At 45.0% G+C, this 26,678-nt stretch overlaps 1 protein-coding gene across 1 annotated transcript in view; it reads right to left on the reverse strand.

Moving 5' to 3' along the window:
- Nucleotides 1–9,822: 9,822 nt before the first annotated feature.
- Nucleotides 9,823–26,678, reverse strand: part of LOC142577953 (cytochrome P450 4C1-like) — a 127,413-nt gene continuing 110,557 nt past the window's right edge. Inside the window, exons 8-11 of the mRNA XM_075687389.1 lie at nucleotides 19,942–20,115; nucleotides 17,057–17,123; nucleotides 12,218–12,397; nucleotides 9,823–10,412 (exon numbers count right to left, since the gene is read on the reverse strand). Of these exons, the coding sequence (XP_075543504.1) occupies nucleotides 10,237–10,412; nucleotides 12,218–12,397; nucleotides 17,057–17,123; nucleotides 19,942–20,115 (597 nt within the window). The 3' untranslated portion in view covers nucleotides 9,823–10,236. The remainder of the gene's footprint in view (nucleotides 10,413–12,217; nucleotides 12,398–17,056; nucleotides 17,124–19,941; nucleotides 20,116–26,678) is intronic.

Below are 26,678 nucleotides of genomic sequence, written 5' to 3' on the forward strand. Positions count from 1 at the left end.
CTTTATCTCCCACTCTCGCTCGAATTAATTGCAGCTAATGTACAAAGTAACGCTACACATGCGCATGCGCATATTCCTCACACCTCGAGTAAAAAAAAAATATAGAAGAGCCGACTTTATGCAACCAGGGGTTTTCATAGACTCTGCCAATTATGACAATTTCATGGCAGTTTCCCGAATTGCAACGCCCACGCGTCATACGTTCCTGACGTGAGAGTGTAGATGTTGAAAGCAAGGCTCGTAAGAACCAATCATCCACTTTGCTAATTGTGTTGGGGAGCAAACTCCGGACGAGAGCCTGGCTACTGTGGTTTCTCTGAATATTTACCGCTGCGCAGGTGACCCTTATTTACATTACATTAGCTTGTGAATACACGATGGAGATCAGGCTTGTTAGATACTGGCGTGTACTCTAGAGTTGCGGACAAGCCACAACTGAAAAAAAAACAACAGCGTCAAACGTCTGCCTTTCCTTTTTCAGCTTTTTATCCCGAAGGGCTGTCTCGCGTTGGTGTCACGTTCAGAGAAAGGGATTAGCAGTTACGAAGAACGTAAGGTGCCGTTGGTTCCAAGGAGCGGGTCGTGGCGTTTCGTAGTTTGTTAATTAACTTAGCTAACCAAACCCGGGCAGCAGATCGTTCAGTGACATCATGGCACTTCCTTTCGTGGTTGAACCTTTACGCTTGCTTGCGCTATTGTGCCAGCAGCTGTGATGATTTTATCGCACACAAACGGAAGTGTTCTTGTTCCAGGCCAATTCCGATTTTCCTATTCAATTACCTGTAAAATGTAGAAATGCTTTTATGAGTCTACCACTGGGCCAGTTTGAATGAAGTGTGTTGAATTTGAGAGGGATACTTACATTACAGTTACTCTAGTAAGCTAAATTTTAATTTAAGGACAGGAATGTTTTCGCAAAAATTACGAAGTTTCGTAAATAAAAAATATTAGTGGTGCATTAAAGATCGGTGCATAATGCATCAATTTTGTCTGCGTAGATGTAATTGTGATATTTTTGTGTACTGCTGAGTTACAGAGTTGCGAACTTGACACGCGAATTTTGCAATTTTCAAGAAAGCTTGTGTTGAACACGTGCGTGTGTGCGTGATGTCAAAGGAGTTGACATTGGTTGCTTCACTAATACAAAGACAGGACGCACCAATTTTGAATCTCAGTCCTTATGTCGCGTCTTCTTACGCATGCCAAGGTAAATTGTAAGGGGAAACTCGACAAATGTTGACAGGAATTTTCCAGAAAAAAATATTATAACCTTAATTTTGGAAGCGAGGCTATTGCCATTAAACTTTTCTAGAGGTCGCATGAACTTGCTTGTCATTGCATATCTTCGCTCCTGCAATGATGCCGATTTCTTAGCAGGCTCAAAATGAAGTTCACTCTTCTACGGCTACGGCTATGCATTTCACGTTAAAGGCTACTGCATGAACTAGAACACACAGTAGTGTGACCACGAACGCAGCAGTAGCCATTGTAGATTTCACGACCGACGACCTGTGCAACTGTGCTATATGGAATGACGTGCTACTGTGTGACACGATTTGACGACGTTTGCAGATAATTTTGAAAGCTAAAGACCGGAATGGCGAACCAAAACTGAACCAAACAACGAAAAAAAAGTTGTTCTTGCATGAACCGGAGCTGAACAAACACGTAAAGGTTTTCTTCACTTCGGGGCAAAACCGAAAATAAATAAATAAATGTTTTCACTTCATGACGGCAGCCTTCTCTGGATCTCTTCATTCATGCATGCCTGCACTTGTGGCTATACTAGGCTACCTCATTTGTAAACGCATACAAGCTTTCCCCGGCTTAAAAAGAGAATTATAGTATGGTTTTGAATATTTCGAGCTGGGAGGCATGCCTGTTAATAATATACTGGTCAATGCTTGAAATTAATGACCATCAAGCTGTTCTCCGTTGGGCGGCGCTTTCGAACTGAGTTGTTGATTTTGATGACAACGATATGTAAACTGAAGTCAGTAGGACAAAATTTAAGCATCATTTCTTTTCAGGTGGGCTTCCCTGCCTTCCCAGTTTTTGTCAAACACGTTTATTTTACGCAGCTCTCATCACTGTTCTTCCCTCAACGAATACCATGCATCCCTTTACTCATCGTAACATTGCTCAGCTACCGTTAAACTGAATTGTACTAATCTCATTTAGTTGTATAGCATTTATTGAACCACTTCACTATAGCACTTTTATTTCCGACAGAATCCCACATTTGCGTTGGGTCTGCACAACTTTTTTTGACATCTACTGGCGACCTCAAGAAGAGCACGCACAATTCGTTTTAGTCTTTTCGTGCAGCTCAGGAGCACAGTCGTGTTTTTTGTGGAAGATAAGTTTATGCTGCTTTCCTGTAAATATTCCTCGGTTATGCAAACGAACGGTAACTGGTTTGAACCTGTTTAAACCGTTACTTTTTCGCTCAAGAGTTGAACCGGAACTAGACCGTTTTCGCTGAACTTGAACGAAAGCCGTAACAAAGAAAGCATTCGGTTCGACACTCTGTTCAGCACTATTTTAGGATGGAGAAGCCTTGGGAAGACCTTGAGAGAGCACGCACTTTCACCTCGCCAATTTCGATGCGTTCTCGTATCTATTCATACAGAAGTGCCCGTACAAGGTAATAGCACTACTGTTAAACAACTCGTCGTACAGAAGCTTTGCACTGAGAGGTATAACAGGAAACATTGCAGAATGATGTTGGAATGGAAGGCAAATATAGAACGTGTTGCAGAATACTCAAGCTTTAGTCGAGAAGTATTGACTTTCACCTTGAAGGCATAAAAAAAGAAATACTGCCTGGGACTGCGTTGTCGCGAAAATGTGCGAGTCCTCGCGAGTGCAGAACTTACGAGCGGCGTCTGGAGCGTTTGTGGTATTCCTCAATGTGCCGCCTGCGAGGAATGTGGCAGCATCTGCCGCATTGCGGAAGAGCATTTGCATTTGCAGCACTTGTGTGGCTGTCTGTTGTCGTTTTGGACATCCTATTGTGTGCGCGAAGTGTTCCATTCTCTTCCTATTCTTATAATATTTTTCCTGATGTTCGCACCCCTCCCCCTTGGTCATCCGTTGTGTAGTAGGGTACCAGATCGGACGTTCTTCTGGTTCACCGGGCTACCTTTCATCCGTTTACCTTCTCTAATCTCGTGTGTGCGAGGCACGCAAAATGCTTGTGCGCGGGGAGCAGCGTCCCATCAGTCTCATCCGACGGCACCTAGTGCTTTGAAAGACAAGATGAAGTCCTGATTTCGAACGTTCTTTTTGATACTGGTTTAAATATAATTACGCCGCGACTGCTTCTCTGGATAGAATACAACACGAAGTGAAATAAAATTTGCGAGGTGTGGTTACGCGCCGTATATAGGTCGCCTTTAGCAGCTCGCGGGTGATGCTTGACCTATCACCCGTTTTCACACACTCCTTATGCCCCTCTTAAATGCTCGCAGTACAACATTGTCAGTTCGCGTGTTCGAGCGCTGCCTGCACTGTAGAGACAGCAATGATGCCTTAGAAAAGGGGCTGATAAGGCATACATTGAAACGAATAGAATGCTGCAAGGATCTGGAGTGCTAGGACCCTGACTGAGCAGCTACTAATCACCCAGTGCCATATAGGAGATTAGCCGAGAGATTGTTTTTTCGCTCGGAAAGAAGTCACAAGTTTTCTGCGTGCTCATGGGAGTAGTATTTTTGTGTACGGCGAAAAATGCAAAGAGAAGAAAGAAATCCGTGTTGAGGCCGTGGTGAACGATAAATAACGCCACATAATCGAAATTGCTTCGCAGCCTTCGAACATGGCTATTTCATTTCTCGTGCATATGCATGTGCGCGAAATAAGTACGTGTAAGATAAGGTCACAGCAGCCACCGTCGCGCTTATGAGGTGTTCCGTGTTGCTGATATCTTATAAATAACGCCAGTTTGAGAATGCAAGAAAACAATGGACACAGGAATTATCGCAGAATTCAGAAGTTGTGCCCAAGGCTGAAAATTAAAAACAAAGCTACAAATATCATGCAGTCTGTAGAAAGCCTAAATTTTGATTGCTTCTCCTGCCTCGCCATTTTAGATTTCCGGTTGCTTAGGTCTAATGCGATGAATAACAAGGTGGGAATAATTATGCTATATTTCCTGTTTTCCTTTGAGTACAATGCAGCGAATAACATGAAGCAGAGAAGCGATATATTTTCCGGACACTTGCGGAAATGTTAAAAAAAAAGAACCAGCCAAGAAATATCCCCACTTTTTTTAATTTAAAGAATTCTCTACTGTGCTTTTCCTGTGGTTATGCGCATTGGGCAGGGCGCTTTTTCCTTGTTGGGTCGTGATTATTCTGGTTCATAAAGCAGCTTTTCATGCCCATGAAGGTGCGCATTGCAACGTAAATTCCGGCATGTTTGGTTTTATGAAGAGGACTTTTGTTCAAAGCAATACGCTAAACGAAAGCGACACAGGGGGGCATAGACGCGAAGTCACAAATGCGAGGAAGACGGGACAAGGCTGCATTGTCTATTCTAGTATTGTTCTTTGTCTTTTTGTTTTCATTTGTCGAGAAGGCTTTATTGCTCTTTTGATAGTGTGCCAAGACCCATCACTGTTCACCCTGCTACTGGACCTTCGCTTTTCATCGAGAGTGCGCTTATTTACTGACGTAATATAACGTTGACCCTTCGTGGATGCATAAGCTCACGTTCTCTTACAAAAATGTGGACGTCGCAAGTATAACACACTCTTTTCATGTGCATGATATTAAAACCGACAACACATACATAGACGCAGGGGACAAGCGCTATTTCATCTGTTTTTGTACGAGTTGTCGCTTGCGTCGCTCTAAACTTATTGTAAGCATCCTTGAAGTGCAGCCTGCAAGTCTCACAAGCCACAAAGCCACGTCACGTTCACCGGTGGCATCAAAGTTTACATGTCATATGAACGCAATAAATGGTTTGTCGACGAGATCAGCCAACTTCACATGAAATTTACTACACCTCACCGAACGTTCATATGCGCCGAGAAGTCTTCCGGGCATATATGTACTTTCCGGTTTGCCATATCATCCTTACGGCTTTCGAATGCATGAAACGTACACATTGTTACGTGTTTCGAAGCATTGTGTGTTGTGCCATGCATACGAGACATTTAGTGTTCCTGTCTGTGCTCCCTGATTCTGGCAAGGGAGCATAAATAGTGACACTAAATGCTATGCTCTCCGTCTATGCTCCCCTCAGGGAGCGTTTACTCAACCTATACAGGGACAGGGTTTTGGTACGGTCTGGTTGGTATTCCATTGCAAACATCACTTACAGCGCGTACATAGACAGGGACCAAAAGGACGACGAAGACAAGCGCTGACTTCCAACTGATTTTTATTTTGAGTAACACGCATGTATGCCGAGACACCAAGACAAAAGCACCCCCCTCCCCCCAAAGCATAAAACCGACATGAGCATGCATTCAAAATTCAAAGAAACCATGAACACCGCCTTAAGATGAACCAGAGCGCATGTGCGACCTCAAAAAAAAAAAGTTCTTTTTCTGGTAATGCAATTGACGGCCTACTAACCGAGTCCCCTTCAGCGATCGCTGCTGCTTCAATGATAAGTCTAGTGCATTCATTAGGATGCCTAGCTAAGATAGTTTTTTTTTTTCAAAAAGCGGGATACAGCCTCATTGTGCGCAAAAGACACCGATGAAATGAAAGAGGAGGGCACACAGGTAGATGTCTCGATGTTAGGTAGCAAGAACATAGCAATAAAGTGCGCAAAGGGCGGGGAGGGTTGCTAGGTGTTTATCGCGCACAACACGGCTGCATCCCGCTTTTTGAAGAAACCACTATCTTAGCCAGGCATCCTAATGAATGCACTAGATGTATTGAAGCAGCAGCGATCGCTGAAGGTTACTCGGTTAGTAAGCCGTCAATTGCATTAAGGGATAAAGAACTTGTTTTTTTGCGGTCACACATGCGGTCTCGTTCATCTTAAGGAGGCAGTCATGGTGAATTTTGAATGCATACTCATGCCGGTTTAATGCAATGGGGGTAGAAGGGGGGTACTTTTGTCTTGGTGTCTCGATATATATGCGTGTTACTCAAAATAAGAATCAGTTGGAAGTCAGCGCTTGTCTTCGTCGTTCTTTTGGTCCCGGTCTATGTGCGCGCTGTAAGTGACGTTTGCTATACAGGGACTCTACAAACATTTTAAATCGCAGCCTCCCCAAGTCATCGCCATTTAAACGGTTCGCGGCAGCGCCAGCCTGCATGCTCCGCCATTACAATTAGTTCCCGCCAGTCAGCGTACAGAGCGACGATATGTTTTAGATAGCTCATGGTTGTTTTTTTTCGTTCTTGCTCTGGGTGTGCAAACTTATTGAGCTTGCGCCTGTCCGAGCTTGCGCCCCAACTGTGCTCAGGATTTGAATCCCAGTTCACGAACCCGTGACTTTGGTCAGGAATTTGTCAACTCGTACAGCTGTACAGAATCAATTAAACAGGAAGATCAAGTGCGCTGGAAAAGGAAACCATCCGGCAGCACTGCATCAGCGTCGATTAGGATCGCGATTGACTCGAGCACGCTCGAAAATTTCTTGTGCCAGGACATTAACCAAACAACACAGTTACACAATCGAAAGGAACACTTACGCAGTGAACAATTAGCGAAGCTTACGTGATATATCTTCAACGTGATCTGAATCTGAAGCCTACATGATCTTAATCATGAAGCTGTTTGTGTGCAAGAGCAATTCGTAAGAAAATGGGCCGACTGATAGCGATGGCGAAAATAACGTTGATAACGACAACCAGTCAATCACAAACAACTCTTAGGACTTAAAGCATAGAAGAAAAATGAAAACGGCTCGTACAACCGAAACCGCTTGTGAATTTGACCCCTGGTGCTTGCAGATGTGCGTGTCGAATACAGAACATCTGTTTATTTCTTTATTTGCAATTTTTAAGAACACGAACGCCTACAGAAGCGGCACTAATATTAACAACAACAAAGCCACGGCGCTTTTAAACCCTACAAGAGACATATATTAAGCGCTTCAGCAAATGAATTCTGTGCGAAGCCTCGTAAGCGTTATGTTGTTAGTAGCGTTATAAGAGCTTTATTTGCCGGCTTCACTATCAAGCGTATCGAGTACAAAAGGACCCTTTTAGTCGAAGTAATGCAAACAGCACTCTATATACCACCCACCCCCCGACTCCACTTCCCCCGCCCCTCAATAGAGAGGGTGCCTTACATTACTTCATAAAGAAAATGGTTACTGTTAAGGCACTCGCACTGTTTTATCCGAAGCAGCACAAAAACTCTCTTTTTTTGCTTCCAAATCTATTTCAATGTTAATGGCATAGTTATGAAAGTTATTTTGCTAGCACTGTCCTTATCTACTCATCCCACCATTCCCTTGTCCCCGAGTGGCTCTGACCTATGCTGGATGATTGTACGACATTGTCTCCCGTACCTGGATTTCCTGCACGAGGATGATTGGCGACTGACAAGACATTTCTTCACATCAAGGCGAATCAGCGAATGAGGCTATTTTGCCAAGCCTACACTCTCATTTTGTAAGGAAAATGCGTGAGCCACGATATATATTTAGACAGCTTTATGAAAGGCCCTTTGTAGTCCTTAAAACGTTCTCACCAAGTTTGTGAATAAGATACTCTTTTTCTTGCTACTGAAATACCTTGTTGAGTAACCATTAACACTTTTCATTGGCCCTAGCGTTCCAGAGAACGATATAACACAGTTTCCCTAATTAAGATGTAGCTGTGACAAAACACATGGTTTTACTACACTCAGTAGTTTTATCATTGCAGAAAGTACACGCGCTCATGTTGTGTGGGAACATGCGCACCAATCAGGCACCTGGATAACCAAGCGCATGGCACGAACTGAGCTCTGCAGGTTTGCATGGAGAAATGCTTAAGATACATTTTAGTTGTCCTCGAGTCATGTATTGTTCTTATTGTTACGCTCTTTTTCATCAGCACGCATCAGCTGTATGTTCCTCTCGTCTTTACTTTTTGTCACATACGTCCCGAAAGCTCAGCGGATATGGCGTTACGCAGCTGATGTCTCGGGTTCGATTCCCGACCGCGCGTGCTCATATTCAGACGCACGTTTGACCTCGTAATCAAAATTAATCCGGATTTCCTTACTACGATATCTATGATAGACCACGTGATTCTTTTGGACGTTAAACTCAATCTATTTGTGCCACAATTTATGGGAGCCGTAAAGCAAAGGAAGCTCGATCGGCCTGTCGGTAACAGTGCATGTTCAGCTATGGGCCAAGCTTCGCGGTGACCGTCATCTACCCTTGAGTGAAAATTTGCTTGCAGTGCATTAAAACCTGAATGCATATTATACATGAAGTATTTAGAACCCCCTTGATGAACTGCCGCAGAGATGCAAGATTTCGTTGCGGAGAGCACTGCTTGTTATTGAACAAGATGTTCATAACACGTGCGCTTAAAATATTCTTGCTGCGTTTATGAGGTAATGGTCCGGGCACAGTTAGAGTCCCTTTAGGCTGACTTCACTAAATTTTGTCCAAGGCTGCTATTGGCCGAATCGTCCATTTTGTACCGGTGTATACCACCCCCAGCGCATTCTCTAACATAAAAAAAAAAGAAACGCATCAGAGATAGCAGAGATCTACGTCGCTCGTTCGCGTGAATAGCTTAGAGCTTCCTGCATATCGTTCCTCGCATCGCGCATTCGAGAAAGTTGGAATGGCTCGGCTCACATGCGTTTGCTTCCCGTTATCTGTTACCTTCCTTTGCTTTGTTCATGGTCTCCGGTATACAAGCGGACCTTACTCACTTAACACAATAGAACAGCTGAGAAAAATCCTCGTCGCTTACAACGCTGTGGTGCCTACGTCATGCTGGAGTTGTCCTAATTGCCTTCGCACGCCATGACGTCAGTACTTTAAACGCTCACGCAGGAGTTGATATTGTCTCTCGAGCTAATTTTTTAGAAACCGCGCTTCACGACTCAAGGTCGCACGAGAACTCGAGGCTCGCTGCGTTATGCGAATCTTATTATTCATGCTTCCGGTAAACGCTTGCCCTTGTCGCCATTATTTTATTTTTATGGCCTCTTGACATTTCTCGATGTAGCTACGTCCCTGTGTCACGAGGATTGCACACTTGCGGATCGAAAGAACACTCTTCCCACAATCTTTTTTGTTTTTGTAGCAATGTTTCTATAGGTGATGTAGACTATGCATTAACGAACGTAGCTGAGCGGTTATGGCCAGAAAAGTAACACGAGGTGTTTTATGTCCGACGACAGAGAGGACCTAATTACAAAATGACAGTAAAGAGAGTAGCACACCAACAAAGAAATGACAATTAACACACCGAGAACGAAAGGTGTTCTGCATACCTGATGATGAACAAATTTCTGGTCAATGTGTTGAATGCAGACGTTGGCTTCCTTATTTGCTTGCGTCTCATCTGCAATCATGCGCTTTCAGCTTGCACGAAGAAGGTCAAAAATAACAGAAGGGCAAAAATGAAGCGTGCGCGGTGTTGTAGAAATTAACTGGCTTGTTCCTGAGAAACAAAATTACTATCAGTATTTATATTATAGGGGGAAATTTGCGTCAAATGAAAGGACGCTGAAATTCTCTAATATTTTGTAGGTTTCACAAACCATTATTGTGGACGCATGACAGTACTGACGGATGAGAAGTGCAACCACGCCTGTCTCATAACTTCTCTCATTGTGCTTCCACAGCAGATATAAACACAGTGTAGGAAAATACAGAACAGACAAACAATGAAAGAAAATTCCAAAACAACATGTGTATTATCTCCAAAGTTGGCCTCGGCTTTTCATTAGATTGTCTCTGGAAATCCGTTAAACGCTCAACGTAGTAATTGCCACTCTAGGTGACGCAGACCAACGTTGCTGTCCGGTAGTTACATCGCGTGGCTCACTGCGGTAAAACGCAGCATGCGCACGCTAATCAGTGTAACTCTTCTTATCTACGCGACAGGCGCCTTTAGCGTTCCCCAGTCGTCGTCTTGCCCGCCTGCGGTCGCGCTGGCACTCGGCTGTGTCTCCAAGCGAGACTGCGCGTGGCGTGGTAGCCCACGTGTAAGCACGTCCTCTTGTTTCACGCGCTCGCACACAAGCAGTCACTGGCACACGCTCGGAAAGCACGCAAACACACATGCCGGCAAATATCTCGTCGGTTCATGCGTACTGGCCGGGCTTCCTGCGACGAACCCAGACGCGGAGTCCTCCCTTGACCTTGGTCACCATTTCGGTGCTCACTTTGAGCCGGTCCAGGGGCCAACTGGCCTTGAACGTGTAGCGAAGCAGTACCTTCGCCAGGACGACTTTGCCTTGGCGATACGCGAAGCGTTGACCTGCAGGCAGATGCAAGCGGATATCATTCATGATGTGTGGTGTATATGGCAAATTAAGGGCACATAATTCAATTCTCGTGAGTGCACATATAATGCTGGTGGCTAATACGGTGGTGTGAAGACAATAATTTACCCAGTGACAAAATAGGAGTAAGCTTTAGTCGTTATGATCACTTTGTTTGAAATGCCGCTGCAATTACCGCTTCGTAATCACTGTAACACACCTTTATGCGAAATGAAGCTATGCGATTGTTCTACATAATATTTTGACCTAATTCTTCGCTGGATCATTGATTTACTTGTGCGCGCAAGTGTACAAATACATGATAGTATGCTAAAGCGTTGATCTCCGACCATGTGAATCGCGGTACCGTAGTGAGGCGGAGCATTCGCAGTGGGTATAACGAATCACGTATCACGGAACGCTAAAGCTATACCTGTAATGCCTTCACACGGAGCCCAGTGATGTAGTGATGAAAGACATTATTGTGCATAGTTTTGTTCCGCAGAACATAAGGAAGCTTTCTGGAAAACTTATTAGTATGCCAATGCGTCTTGCCGGGAGTTTGCGGCATGAATATATAAAATTGCTGAGCGTACAAAGCTTCCTGCTTAGTAGATATGATATGAGCACTGTCCAACTTCATTCCCATAAGATTAATAAGCGTGGCAATGCTAATAAAAAGGGTAATAAGACAAATCAGTCATTCAATGGTGTTATTGACGATTATCGTGAAGATCTTGGGGTCTGCCATCGCTCGTAATCTTGGCCAGCAAAACTGTGTTTCTTTTTCTTAATATTATTTTTGTAATACATACACTCGGGATGTAACCTGATCCTTCACAATATGTTCTATTGAGCAACTACTTTTTTGTGTTTGTCATTTCCTAATAAGCACAGGCTGACTGGATTTGTAACTGTCAAATAAAACGCAACACGTACAACACAAACATGCCAACGCTTGGTTTTCATGAAAATACTTGTTTTGGGTTAATTTCTCCAAGCTAAAAAAACAAACAGCCATCGCAATATCTATAAAAAGGAACACAGAAACGGATTGGGTGAAGTCAACGGTTTGATCCTTCACTTTTCATTATATAGCCAGTCTACAGAAGTGACGTATTCACGGGAGATAACGATAAAGAGCGTGTGGCCAATCTTGAGGCTGTCTCAGCGTTTTTCCTAATGACAGAGCACGCAAGGGCGAGGATGCTGTGGCGGCGGACGGCAACGCATCCGAGACGACGGTCGTGGCCGTCGCCTCGGTACGGTCACTGCGCACAATAATTGCCGCTTGCGACCTGTTCATATGCGCTCAGGTTCGCGTGAAAAACAGATCGTTAATTTGAAACTTCCGAGAGGGCTCAAGCGATGCCGCACGCAAAAGCCCATAGTTTCGCGGCATTATTTCGGAGCTGGCGTGCTTTCCTCGGAGGCAGTCAAAACTAAATCTACTACAGCTGTCTACAAGGAAAGAAAGCGATTACATTTTTTTATCATTACGCTCTACTAATCGTCCATTAAAGGTTCTGCTTTGACATCAATATTTTAAAGGTTAGGATAATTCATTTTTGATGATGACTCGCTCATCGCAAATCAGTCGTTGAGTCGTTCAAGCGAGCAAGAGACAATACTGAGTTGGTTGCACTCGCGCCGCACGCAGTTACGTTCTGTAACATTTGGCTCAAGTTAATCGGCTGAACCGCCCTTTTTATACCATTCCGTTTGCGTCTCTTTAATATTGGCGCCCCCCGCCCCCCCCCCCCCCCCCCAATCAGTGGGTGCAGTGAGGTCCCAATCTTACCGATGCAATTCTTCGCACCAGCTGAAAAAGGTATGAATGCGAAAGGATGTCGCTTCTTGTCAGCTCCATCCAAGAATCTGGCAGGTATGAACTCTTCGGGCTTTTCGAAGTGGTTGCTGTTTCGGTGTAGGCCGAATATGTTGATAAATACAGTGGTACCTTTAGGAATCACTACGCCATCTGAAAGTGAAACAAAACAAAAACAATAATTATAAATGCCAATGATCACGAGAAGCGAATGAGCACGTATAGAGTTTGCCGTTGAGACTTTTATTCTGGACGTTTTAGATGAGTCAACTCACAATAATACATGTTCCTATACAATACCCTGACATGGAAGCTACGCGAAAAAAATACTTTCGTGAACTTTACAGCGCCAATTCATCTATGTACCATGCATTTTTCCTATCGGCTCAGCCGATATTCCCCCTCGACCGGCTGTTAAGTTATCTTAATGATGTGAACTTTTTGAAGAATGTATCTTACCGCTTTTAAGCTCATCTTCCCTACGCTACCCCGAATCCTCCATAATCATCCTAAATTCTCTGAAGAAATGCAAGACTGTTTTTAATTCCTAGGCCTTTACAGCCGCCGCAGCACATCACAGGCATTTATTTATTTATTTATTGTTATTACCCTCAGGGCCAGAGGTATTACAGAGGGGAGTGGAACATACGGGAAAAATTACACGATACAGGTTTTTGTTCTGTTATTACAATGTTAGCTAAAAAGATAATATAACAGCGGGAAGCAACAAAAATTCAAGCAACTGACAGATAACAAATATAATATATACTTGGTTAGTTACATTGCAAGACACTTGTGTTTAAAACATTATGAAACTGGGAATAGTAAGCAGTGGACGTCACTGATACCGGAAGATGGTTCCAGTCCTGTGAGGTGCGGGGTAGAAATGATTGATAACATGTTTGCGTTAGGCACGACATTATTCCCACCTTTTGTGCATGATCGAAACGAGGGGAAATGTATGATGGAGGAAGAATAAGGTCGTGGTGTAGGGCGGGACTGTAGCATATTTTGTGAAAGAGACATAGGCGAGTAAACATGCGGCGACAGGCGAGTGACGCAAGCTGTAGGGACTCTTTCATTAAAGTGATACTGGCAGTACGACCGTAGTTTCCTAGAATAAAGTGGACAGAGTTGTTTTGGACAAGCTCGAGGGCAGAGGTTAATATAGCAGTGCTGGGGTCCCAGATGGAAGAGGCATATTCGAGTTTACTTCGGACTAAAGATTTGTAAAGGAGGAGTTTTAACCCATCATACCCGCTGTCATGTTTGTGACATTCTACCGCACTACTAAACACTGTTACTGGCGCTCTTTGGCCGTTGTAGCGCTTGCGCCATAAAACACTATTAAACAAAAAAAATCTTTTTTTTTTAAATTTGCTAGAGAAAATACTTGTTTTGAAAGGTATAGTACAAGCTGCGTGAAGAAGAAAGTTTTCTTCAATTTGCTGTACCAGTAACAGGGTCAAGGCGTATAAATCGTATGTAGAAATATCGGTTCCGCGCATTTTGCGAATGCTCCGGTCAACGTATTCTGAAGATAAACTCCAAAGGTTGTTGTTGTTGTTGTTGGTTAATTTGACGGCATTTTAACGTCAAAATAATGAGAAAAATTAAGGCGCACTCATCAACTTTAGCTTGTTGTGATATACTGTCCGGATGTAAATCAGTGCTCACTTGATTTTTTATTACACCGTAACCAGCAGTGCCATTTCGCGTACTGTATTTGAACTAAGTAGTCTTGTTTACGCCGCTACTCAAACGTTTAAAGAAGCCGAGCGACATAAAGTGTTCGGTCAAATAAATCTGAGAGGAGGGGTTGGCCTTGCCACGCACTTGACATGATATTAAGGTGTGTGTGGCGACAAACACACACGCACCCACGAAGACGCGCAAAGCAAGTCAACACATTAATTTGAGTAAATTTAGAGGGGCCTGTCAGGACCTGTGTCCAATTACAAAGTGAAGCGCGCGACAAAGACTGCAACACACCTTCACGGTCGTGGGCGCTCCAACAGCTAAAGCTACGCTCCCAGACATAAATGTCAGGTAAACCCGAAGACAGACCTTGTGGTCGCGGAGCGTCCGTACGCGTAAGTTGCCCAGCCCAAGCCCTCGTTAACTCTGCACGCGTGGCGACGTGGTGTGCTGGATTCTTGCGACAGCAAGACACTCATGCAGTCGCCATTTAAGCAAATGCTTAGAAGACAGATGCTCACGCCTTTACGGGCCACGTGGCGTGCAGAAGTTACAGGATGAAAAGCAAAATCACGCTGACACTTCTTTTCCGTGCCCCAGTTCACGCCATGCCGCGAGCGCAACGTAAGAGCAAACTACGAGTCGCTCCGTCCATTTTTTGAAAGCAACCATCATGAAGAGCCCGCAATACGTTTCGGGCACGAGGTGAAAACTGAATTACAGGGTTTAACGTTACGAAGTATCTCTCGGCCTGCAGGAGACACCGCAGTGGCGAGCTGCGTATTAATTTCGACCGCCTGCGGTTATTTTAACGCGCGCAGCCGTCTTTGCTGTCAGTGCCACTGCTTAACACGTCCGCCGAGGCCCGGATTCGAACCTGTGACCTCGTGCTCAGCAACAGAACGCCACAGCCACTCAGCTCCCACGGCTGATCACGACAGTGACCTTTTGACATTACTGACTCTGGAATCAATTAAATTGTGGGTTGCAGTGCCATCAGCACGCTCTTCATTAGAATGGTTAAAGGTGTTGCTGTGAAAGTTAAAAAATTTCATTAATAGTGTTTTTTTTTTTTTGTTTCTGACGTGCCGAATCCATGATCTCATTATGAGGCATGCCGTAGTGGAGGGACTCCGGAATAATTTTCACCAACTGGGAATCTTTAACATATACCCAATGCACGGTACAGGAGCGTTTCTTTTTTTTTTTTTTTTTTTGCATTCCGTCCCCGTAGGAGTGCGGCCGCAGTGACCGGGATCCAACCCTAGACGTTGCGCTAAGCGGCGCAACATCATAGGTGGCGGGTGAACATTTCTGCGCGGTATTCTGCACACGAATGTTACTTCACAAAAGCGGGCGCTATCACTTCGCGAGAGAACTGTGGAACGCAAAAAAAAAGAAGAACACTTCGCCTTCAAATCGGCATGGTGGCAGCGCGCTTGCAGCTTGTTTGAAATTTGTTCATGTCGCGGTAGAGCACTCTTGTCCCGGCTACATGAAATGAAGCACTTGAAAAAAGAACATAAATCAAAAACACCGGTGGATCTCATAACCCAATGCTTTAGATAGCGCAAGTTAATACAAATCAGGGCCCGTATTCAGAAAACGTTCTTACGCTAAAAGCGTTCGTGCAGCCAATAGCGATGTCGGACATATTATTAGCGAAGGTGATCAGCCAATGAAAAACACAACTTACGAACGCAAAGCTTTGTGAATTCGGCCCCAGGTGCACACATTACTTTTGGGTCGTTTGTAGTATTCGGTTCTCGTGTGTTATATACTGTGAGGAAATATGTCTATCTTGTCTTTAGAAAAAAAAAATGTGCATTTGGTCAGCATACGTTTTCCGTACAGCTGGGGCGCTATAAGGTAAAACTATACCAAACTTTTCTATTCCAATTCTGCTATCATCGCTCCACGATTGGTCAAAAACTCCTTTCGACCAACCCCCCTTCACTTGTTTGTCACGCGACGTCGCGAAAACCGTGATACTTCCCCATCTGATATGATGTGTACACACTGATTATGCATGATTTGACAGAAAAAAGAAAAACAGTTATTTCTGATTCGACGCCTTTTCGCCATTAGACCCCGGCTATTGGTCAAAAGTTTTCGGGCTGCACCCACTTCACCTGCCTGTCCCGCGACGTCACAAAACCGCAAAAACTCACCGCGTCAAAGTGACGTGTACGCATTAAAGATGCATTAATATGCCGAACAAAACTCAATTTTCTTCTGAATAGCCGCAGGCTGCCCCGTTCTGAAAGGAATAAAAGATGGCTGCTGCCGATCGCTCAGGCGCTGGCTACTCGCACCTGCTGGAGAGCATGGGTGTATTTGCGCATAATAAACTTCTTGCGTGGCCGTGTAACGTTTTCGAGCACTTTCGGCACGTTTACCACCTCATTCTGCCAACTCTTTTTTGCTGAGGGTCCGTTTGAGCGTCATTCTTAAGCTTCCGTTGCACGCCGCCGCGATTTTCGACCAGCCGCCGCAAGCTAAGTAAGGGAAAGCCGACCAATCGCAGACGCCGCCACCACCCTCTTCATCCGGTTATCGATTTTCAGTGCACTGACTCTGCCCCATCGAATCCCTCTCCACTTGAGCGTGCTCCTCGCCTCTTGTCAGCCAATTAGATACGACAAGCCGCTCAGTGTAGGCAATGTTATTCGTTTTTCAAGCAAACAAAAATGACATCCTATGAACGAGGAGAGCGCTTTATTGGAGTGTTCAGACGACGCTGCGGGTGACCGCCCGGTGCTTGCGTCGGTGGTTACGCAAATTTGACGTCAGGAGATTGGAATAGAAACATATTGGAATAGTTTTACGTTATAGGGCCCCTGCATAGTAATATTACTTGAAGGGAATACGGCGCTATAGTGTCGGAATTCTCTGCCGGCGTGGTGGTTATTAAGTGGGAATGCTTGGCAGTATGTATTTTACCAAGGTAATAATTCGGGCTAGGTGATCTGTCATACTGGGAAATTGAGTAGTTCTCAAATGAAAACATACGATATAGGAGAACAAACTGCGCTAGTCTTGCTTTCCAGCTGCATGATCTATCAAAAGATATATTGAGAACAACTAAAACAAAAAAGAACATTGACAACTCACCTAGCTTGATGCTTTCGTCGAGGACCCTTCCTATAAACGGTATTGGAGGAAAGAGGCGCATGGCTTCCTAAAAACAGAATGAAAAAAGAAACAGAAATTCTCGTTACTTAGTGCACATTACAAGCCCCTCCATTTAAGAGCTCGAAGTGCTTGTACCTGCAGTGAACCATAGGGGTAATTTAGCCACGGCTAAAAACCTACGTGCAGCCAAAAACTGAGTTGCCGCCCAGCAAGTTGTTGAAGTGACAGAGGGGAAAAAAGTTACACGGAAGTTTCACCCCTTACCGTGCGCAACACACTGCCACTTGCACATGCTCTTTTAACTGTTTTTTAACTTTTATTCGCGGACAAAATTATTCGTGCCAGCGCCTTTAGTTTTCAGCAAATATCTCGCATATCCATAAGCAAGAATTGTCATTGCATGGATTGAATTCACCTTCTGGATCATTTCACGGTGCACAACAAAATTAGTTACCCTCCTGAAATCAGGAATTCTCGTGATGACAGTGACGAGGACCAATTTTTTAAACAAAAGTGAACGCAATTCTCTAACCAGCGCGAAAATAGCAGAGCAGCGTCGGCCTAGACTCAGTGTTGGAATCAACCTATCGAACACACGCATGTGTCAACCTCAGCCACTGTTCGACTGCTTGGTTCTTTGGTGCGGATAGATGTATGTCGAAACTTGCGCTCCATAATGTTACTATGCTAAGAAAACTACCTTTCACTAGATGCAATTATGTAGTTCAGAGACAGGCTTCATAAAGATACGAGAAGCAGAGGCCCTAAAATATATAATAGATTCTAGGCATCATCCGCTTCGTGAGGTACCTTTTGCGCAAACGGTTTTCTTCTTAGTAGAGCTTCACTATTCTCGAAATATCTCGTACTTTAAACTTAGCAAGCGTTGGGCCTGAGATTTTTCGACAAAATGTGGTACCGCTGTATGCTTTACCTGCGAATTTGGCGTTTAGAGTACATTTTTCGCAAGGATCGAACTTGCAGCTTACGGCCTGTGTCATTGTACTGCGCCCTATAGTATGTTAACGCACGCTTTTGGCAGTGTAGACTTTGCAATGTAACTACAACATGACAATATCAGCAAGAGATTGCATTTGCGCGTATGTTTCCAGTGCGGAGCCACCAGAGGCACTCGCTGTTCATGCTCAGAACAGGTGACGGCCAGATCACACTGAAAATTCCATCACCGATTGTTTCTTGCACCTGCCGTCTCGTATCGTCCTCTGCTTTGATAAAGTTATAGTAACGGAGGAATTATGAGATTGGGTTTTGACCATACCTGATTTTCAGGCTCTAATATAAATGCACTTGAACGAACTCCGCCTTTTTCTGTGCATTTCAGCTCATGAGAAGCACGCGCCACTATAGTTGGCGGACCAGCAAAGGGCGTCGCAGAACGTCAAAAGGATGGCCTCCGACAGTACCGCACGCGGCGCGTTATAAGCAGTAGAGGAACGCCGTAATCTTGGACGCCCTGCAAAACTATTTTCACGCCGACAACTTCGCCTCCTGCCTTATAAAATTGTACAGTGGTGTGCGAAAATTTGATTGCTGCACAAACCTTCCTGACCAATTTTATTGCCATGAGTGACCCGCAGCGCTACGCTCTGTCGTACCTATACATTTGCTATCCCTTTCTTTTAATGTTACGTCAAATTCGCTGCTATTGTTCCGACGGCACCGTCACTCTAAGAGTGCAAGGAAGGAAGGAAGGAAAAAGTGGAGAAGGAAAGGCAGGGAGGTTAACCGGTTTAGCTTAACTGGTTCGCTACCCCACACATGGGAGCGGGATGGGGGGGATGAAAGATGGGGAAGGGAGAGAGAGAGAGCACATAGCACAGCACACACACATCGTCCGTTAGAGCCCATCCCTCTGGAGTGCAATAGATACACCATTCCTGCCTTTGTACATCGCCAAGTACGTCCGCCACTATGGTGTTCCGCTAATTCTAAATTTGTGCCAGTTGTCAAGCAGGACATACAACACGCAGTTCTTGATCTCAAGGTCTACGCTCTACCGAAAAATTAAACCATGGTCTCGTGTACGCTAGCATGGATTTGAAAAGCAAAATTGCAAAACACTCCGGGTTGTCGGGGATCAAAGAAATGTCCTGACAGCTATGGAGTGGGCGAAGTGTGTGCTTGAAACAAAATGATCCCTGCATTCTATAGCAGTTTGAAAATGATGTTGATGATGATAATTTTTCCATGGGACTTCCTCATGTAAAAGTTCTACTGGCCCGCAATTGTCTGTGTTATAAATGCATCATAAATTTAATATATCAAAAACCAGAAGAAACGTAGCGCGCTAACACGAAAGGCAGCAGAGAACATGAACAAGAAAGACGTTAGTGTTCTCTGCTTCTTCTGTACCACTTTAGCTCCAGCCTTTGCACAAAAGGTCGCATCAACTATCCCACTAATTTACTATTTTATTACCGTACTCTGCGTCGGAAAAGAAGACTATGTGAAAGAAGATGACAGATAGATGTTTTGCCACAGTGACACAGGTGAAAATAATGCTGGTGTCAATCAACTCATTTAATTGTTGTCGGACTTTTAGCTAGTTGTGAGAAGTGAGAAAGGCAGCGAATATTTTGTTGCTGGCTTATTAACTGCGGCTTGGGAAATAGTCTGCCGATAACTAAGTTCTTTGAGTAATATGCAACATCGTATTCCTGTATCTGATAAACTGCACGTTAAGGTAGCTTCAGGGAAGTAATATCTGTAGTTCTGAAATGTGCTCTTGCTCATGGATTTCTCATGACTTGACATCACACCCTGCATCCAACGAACAGAACTGATTATTCCTGCGGATTTTCACTTCTGTTGACGTTGGGCACGAAGGTCTCCTTGCATTATACCTTGAAGCATGCCTCGAGGAACACCATGCGGTCTACGTCGTCTCTCGTAACATCCCGGGTAATGTCGTCCATAAATATGGCGTCCAATTCTTCCTGGACTTTTCTTTGGAGTTCTGGATGCAGCCCCAAGAGGTACAGCGTCCAGGCCATAGCAATAGATGTAGTGTCGTGTCCCTGCGTATGAGCATGAACATTTAGAGTCAATAAAATGGAAAAATTGCCATCCACCCGACACGAGCACGAAGCTACAAGGGAAACTCATACGGGTCTCTTATACGGGTTTCTCAGTGCCCCTCTACTTCGAGTTGTCGATGAATTCGCCCTCGCTGTGAGATCTGCTCTCTTACTGGGTAACTCAGGTGGTAGAGCAACCGCCCCGGAAAGCGTGGGTCCCGGGTTCGAATGTCCGGATAAGGACAAATTTTCCTTCAACTGCGAAGCTTTCTTTCTTTCTGAGGAGCCTTATACAGAGTTCATCATTTATTTTCCCTTAAGGACCTCTTTCAGGGTATTACATAAGGGGGGGGAAAAAGCATCAAGAAACACTATGGTCATTATTATACAATGGTTAGCTCATTTGTACAACGGTAAGCAAAACTTAGTATACATGCTAATAGACGATGGGCAAGAAAAATAAAAAAAACAAAGTAAGGTACGAACCGGCAGTAGAAATGGCAACACAACCGGCAATATAACAGAAAAGTAAAAAAAAAGTTAGACGTTAGAGTAACAGCATAGTAGTGGTAGGTTAAGGGTTTAAAAAAACATGACAATAGGTGTCTAAATTTATCTGGATTACTTTCATTTACTATGCTGTTGGTTAGTGCGTTCCACAATTCAATAGCACTAGGTAAGAAAGGGTTGTTGAGGGCATTAGAGGAACCATGGAGACGTTGTAGACTCAGGTTGTTAAAGAGACGCTTAGAAAAGTGGTTGGGCGGAAGTAAGAGTGGTCCTGAGGTGTGAGATGTGGGAGTTGAATTTCAGCTCTATGTCAAGCAGATCCTGCAGCACGGGATCCCGCTCTTTATACTTTTGCTTTGTTCTGATATGCTGGAGGAATTACGTCCCCGTGCTGATCCAATAAAGACCGAACTAGATTCAGCGTTTCTATTGACGTCGCCTCGCTACGCGTCGACGCCAACAGAACGGCGCAGCGATCTTGTTCTGTCATTGGCATTCCGGCTTTTCGCCTGTCCCTGTATCAATGCCGAGTGACACTACGCCAGCAGACGCCAGCAGAAGCGACGCTGAATGTTGGTCATTTCTAACAGCGTCTCCGGGCTCACCACGAGGCGTAAGAAATGAATTTTGATTCCTGAGACTGGTGGGCTCATTCGAAGCAACATCCGTAGCACATGCGAAGTAGCAAGACGCAGCGCTTGTTTCCTGTCCGGGCCATCACCAATTCTCTCGGTCGCCATTAGCAAGTTGACGGCAATGTGAGGCCACTGCGAAGAAGCTTGGAAGATATTTTCGACCAGAGCAACGTGGAACAGAGCCACAACTTATTTTATAGGTTTCTTTGTGAAGCCATGTCTAGCGCGACTGAAAATAGTAGCGGCGCACAGCAACCACTCGCATCGCTCACCATAACGACCACCGTATCGCAATACACCTGTCATTTTCGACTGTAATTCGACCTCGCGAGAGCACTCTGCAACAGCCAGCGAAGCCCATGGCACACGCAAGCAGGAGAGGGGTGCACGTGCTCTTCAACGCCAGACGTTGCGGTTAGGTTCCACGCATGGGCCCTTTTGACACGCCGCGGCCTTGCGGACGCAAGGCCATTAAATACGCTATTCATAATGTATTCACTAGCCTGCATTACACCTGTCAAAACCAAGGCCCGCTTTGAGAAAGCCTATTTAAAGTAAGAGTGTTTATCAGTGGCATGCTTTAAGCACACAGCAGCGATGTCGGGTTGATCATCATGGTGACAGCCTATTGTAGACGTCTTATGGCTTAACATTTTGTAAATATGATCTTAGGTTGTAAACATGAGATTAAGTTTCAGTGCATTAAAGAGGCTGGCCCACATGAAAAGTGGGGTTCTTCGATATTTGCTAAAAGCCAGCTTAAGGCTACGCACAAGAACACGGAAAACAAATGTCTCATAAATTTCTTAGCTAGCATATGATGGATGTCAGCTTAGCATAGGATGTTTAAACACAAAAATTTTAGTTGCAAGAAGATCTGCCCTATAGAAAGTAACTTACTACACATGTTTAGGGCCTATCGATTGCCCGTTTATGAAGGAGCCCCATAACATGCAGCCTAGCATCCGCTTAAGGGCAAGATGCAATCAAACTTAACGCACACGTGCGCGCGTGCGTCGAATTCAGCGACGTCCCGGTGGAGAAGGGGTGGGATCTATCCTCTAGCGACCGACGCAACCGGCGTGACTAGCGCCCCGGGCCGCGTTCCCACTTCTCCGGCGCACGCATAGCTCCGTTCCTATTATCGCCGGCCGCGCCGGGCCTCGTCAGCCAAGAGTTCCCGGCATGCTTCAAGCGATGTGAGTCATTTCGGTGTCAACATACCGTTGTGCTAAATATGCACTCTGAAGACCATTGTGTGCGTGCGTGTGCTGTGTGCGTGTCCGCGTGCGTGTGCGCGCGTTTCGATTGTTTGCTAGTTGCAAAACAGTGTACCAGTGCGAGGTTGCTCAAGCCACGGAGATGCATGTGCGAACATGTGGAGATGCATGTGGAGAACATGCAGATGCATGTTCAGCAGCAGGCAAGAAGTTATCGGCTTACTTTTGATGTCAGTGGCATAGGTCGATCATAAGGCCAGTGATCATGAAATAAAAACTCAACCCAATTTCGGGTTGCCGGATCTAGTGTACGATCACAAGATGGGGCTCAAATGCCCCCCTTGTATCCTGCCAACTCAGCACTAAGTAGATTTAATAGCTGTTTGGCAGAGTCCACGTTGGCACGAAAATAATCTCTGTAGCACCTGAGTGATCTTATGTCGAGCGTGCAAAAAGAAATCTGGCATAAAATAAGCACTATATTTCTCATGCTTATTTAAAGATTGAGAACAAGAAGATGAATCAATTGTTTACTCCCTCCAATTCAGGCCCATCACGTTTTGCAGAAATATTTCAACTAGAGTGAGGATATAAGAGAAAGCTGTCGAGCTGATCCTGAAAAATTATCGACTTGCTGCACTGCATTGGTGACACAAGGCGCACATCGCGCGTTCGAAGGAGTCATGGCGAAAGTGTGGATAAGTCTGGCAGGGTGCTGTTGCCATGCCATGCGGGAGATTCAATTGTGGTAACGCTGGTGGGGCGGCCTGCTCACAATGAAAGGCTAACTTCGTGAACACTACAGCTTGTGTTTCACTTCTGACTTTGATGAGATCGATGGCAGCTATATACATACATACATACATACATATACATACATATATATAACAATGTCTGGTGCGCTAATAAGCCGTAGGTGAAAGTTTGCAAGGGAATCTAGCTAAGTTACTGTTAAGCGCAGAATTCCAAGGCTGCGAATTTAATTGCAGTTGGTGAAATTTTTAATCCAAAATATACTAAGAAATTTTTTTGTTGTTTTCCTATAGAACCACTTGCAACCTCGAGGAGGTACCATCAGCAGTAGACGACGACACCACAGCCGACGCACTTTTTACCTCGATACGGCGAGGCACATCATCGCCAACAGGGAGCAGTAACTGCGACCGTGGAAAAGTTGCAACAAGCCACACTGATCTATATGATGAAGACGAAGTCGCTGTGCAGGCGACAAAAGAGCCATCGGAAAGTACATAAAAGAAACGTGAAGCTAATGACGTGTTTCAGCAACAGGTGTTGTCCCATCTGCAACAAAAAAAGGGCCGAAAATGAGGCATTTGGTTTGTCCATAGGCATGACCCTGGATAGAATGTCCAGGCGAGCAGCAGTCAGATGCAAAGCACTGATAATGAATACTGTTGCTGAATTTGACGACTGATCATTTACGAACTTCGCGACAATTGTCGCTGTTTTGTTCAGAAAATTTGACAGAGACACTTATCGCTGCTTACGTGTGGGAATGCGAAAGCAATATTGCCCATTTGATGAAATGCTTTTATTTTATACACTCATTCCATACACTCATGACGGGGCGACACCTTCTCCCCATGGGCTGCGCCGTCACATGCCCAATGACACACGCACTTCGCCAAACCTTTGGTCAGTTACATGGGTACGACGTGACGTGTGCAATGACGCACGCAATAGGCAAACCTTCAGCCGGTCTGAAGCGTGGAGTCGGTGTTGCGTCGGGGAAGTGTGCTCGCCTCGCCCCGCGCTGACCCGGGTTCCATTCTCACCCACGCCGAAATGCGCGGAAATTTTTCTTGAAAGCCATAAATTTACTTTGTTTGCAGGAGCCTGCCTGGGAGACTTGATGTCAATCTGAGCATTTTTTGAAGTTCACTTACTCTTTGCGCCGCCAGCCATTTTTGGCACCATATTTCGATAACGCCGCCGACGACAACGCCGGATTTTCGCGTAATGGGGCATGTAATGCTTTCGCATGAATAAAGCAGATGGCTGGTGCTGTTCTTGGCACTGCCTAAAGAATAACATTTCGGCAGTGTTCGATACTGTATGCTTGAAATAATTTATTGTGGGGAGGGCATTTGTTATTTAAATCGTATTAGAGCTTTCATTATATGTATACTATATTTAAGTTTTAGCGTGACCTAGATATCAAAGTTCACTGTAATGTTTCATGCGATACTAGTGCTCACGGGGCAAAGCAAAGGTAACCGACAAGTCAGTCTAACTTGATTGTCATTTTGTTATCCAGATAACGCACTTTCATCACTGGAATGCCACAAGATGTGTCGTGTCGTAGTTAAAATTTTTGTGATATGTAATTTAGTTAACGTTACGCTATTGCAACCCGCCGTGGTTGCTCAGTGGCTATGGTGTTGGGCTGCTGAGCACGAGGTCGCGGGATCGAATCCCGGCCACGGCGGCCGCATTTCGATGGGGGCGAAATGCGAAAACACCCGTGTGCTTAGATTTAGGTGCACGTTAAAGAACCCCAGGTGGTCAAAATGTCCGGAGTCCTCCACTACGGCGTGCCTCATAATCAGAAAGTGGTTTTGGCACGTAAAACCCCAAATATTATTATTATTACGCTATTGTAAATGCGACTGAAAAGAAAATCCAGTTTTCGGTTGTGATACGTACCAAATATTTGTGACTCATGCAATAAAAAAACTGCCAAACATAATTCTTGGTGTGATGTAACGATCCTATCCCCTCTGCTACGCAACGCTTATCTGGTGAAAAATAGAAAGCAGTTCTACACAAGCTACTTAGGTCAGCAAGCACTCCTGACAAGGAAGATAAAGGGGCCTAAAAGCCTTAGGTCGGCCTTAGCGAAGTAGCGACAACTTGCTCCTCTCTCACCACGCTTTCCCTTGCAGATCGTGTCAGCCGCCATGTTCTTCCTAACGTGCTCCGGCGTCGCGGTTATACGCGCTGTATGCACATGAATGGTAGCATTTGCAGTCACGGCTTTGCTGTAAGAGGCAGTAAAGAAACGTGGCCAGTGAGTTAGGTACTGACAAGATGGGAAACGTGCCAGTAATGCGCTCCAGCTGTTATTTACGTGCTGTTTTGTCGTAGACGGTGCGAGCAGTGAAAGTGTGTAGTCGTAGTGCGGCTGCCTAGTTCGCGAGAGAACAGTGCACGCGCGCATCCTTGTTATACAGCAAGATCGATTTGATGAGCGCCTACCACCAGAGAGAGAGAGAAAGGGAGAGGTAAGTGATAAGAGAGAGGTGGGGAGGTTAACCAGGCTGAGCCCGATAGGCTAGCCTGCTCTGGGGAATCGGGAAAGGCGATTGACATTCCTGTAGAACCCAGCGACATTCCGAAGACAGCAATCACTACTCCATTTGGCATATTTGAGATTGTACATATGCCTTACGGTTTGAAGAATGTGGCACAAACTTATCAAAGGTTCATGGACAAGGTTACGCGAGGAGTCCCGTTCATTTTCATCTACTTTGACACGATATTCTCGTTGCAAGTCGTACAGACGAAGAGCTCAAAGAGTACCTTCGTCTTCTATTTGTGTGACTTGATGAACATGGCTTGGTCCGAAAGCCCCAGAAATGCATTTTAGGAGTTGAAGCCATGGATTTTCTCTGCCATCGCATTTCATCCCAAGGCATCAAGCCACTGAAATCAGGGGTGCGGGCAATGGAGGAATTTCTCTTTCCAACCTCCTTCCGAAAGTTGCGTGAGTTCCTGCGGCTCACAAATTTTTACAGGCCCTTCATACCATCCTGTGTGCAAGTTCTTCAGCCGCTTACCAACCTACTCCGTCGCGACTAAAAAAAAAAACCCACCTATCTTCCACCTGATTCTCAGAGCACGAACACTCCTTCCAAGAAGCCAAAAGGTGGTTGGTGAAAGCAGTATTGCTGATTCATCCGTTGCCCGACGCGTCAACTCGCCTTATGGTATACCCGTCGACCAAGGAAGTGGATGCAGTGCTGCAGCAGCCCAATGGCACAGACTGGAAATCGCTGAGTTGCTTCTCAAATCGCCTCAAACATACACAAGCTTACTACAAAACCTTCAGGAGGCAGATGTTGGACATCTATAGCGCTGTCAAGCATTTACGTTTCTTTTTCTTGAAGGCTGTAGCTTTTACATTCTGACCGACCACAAGCCGTTAACCTTCGTTTTCAAGAACAGTTCCTTGTAC

Source organism: Dermacentor variabilis, chromosome 1 (assembly GCF_050947875.1).
Source record: "Dermacentor variabilis isolate Ectoservices chromosome 1, ASM5094787v1, whole genome shotgun sequence".
Classification (NCBI taxonomy): Eukaryota; Metazoa; Arthropoda; class Arachnida; order Ixodida; family Ixodidae; genus Dermacentor; species Dermacentor variabilis.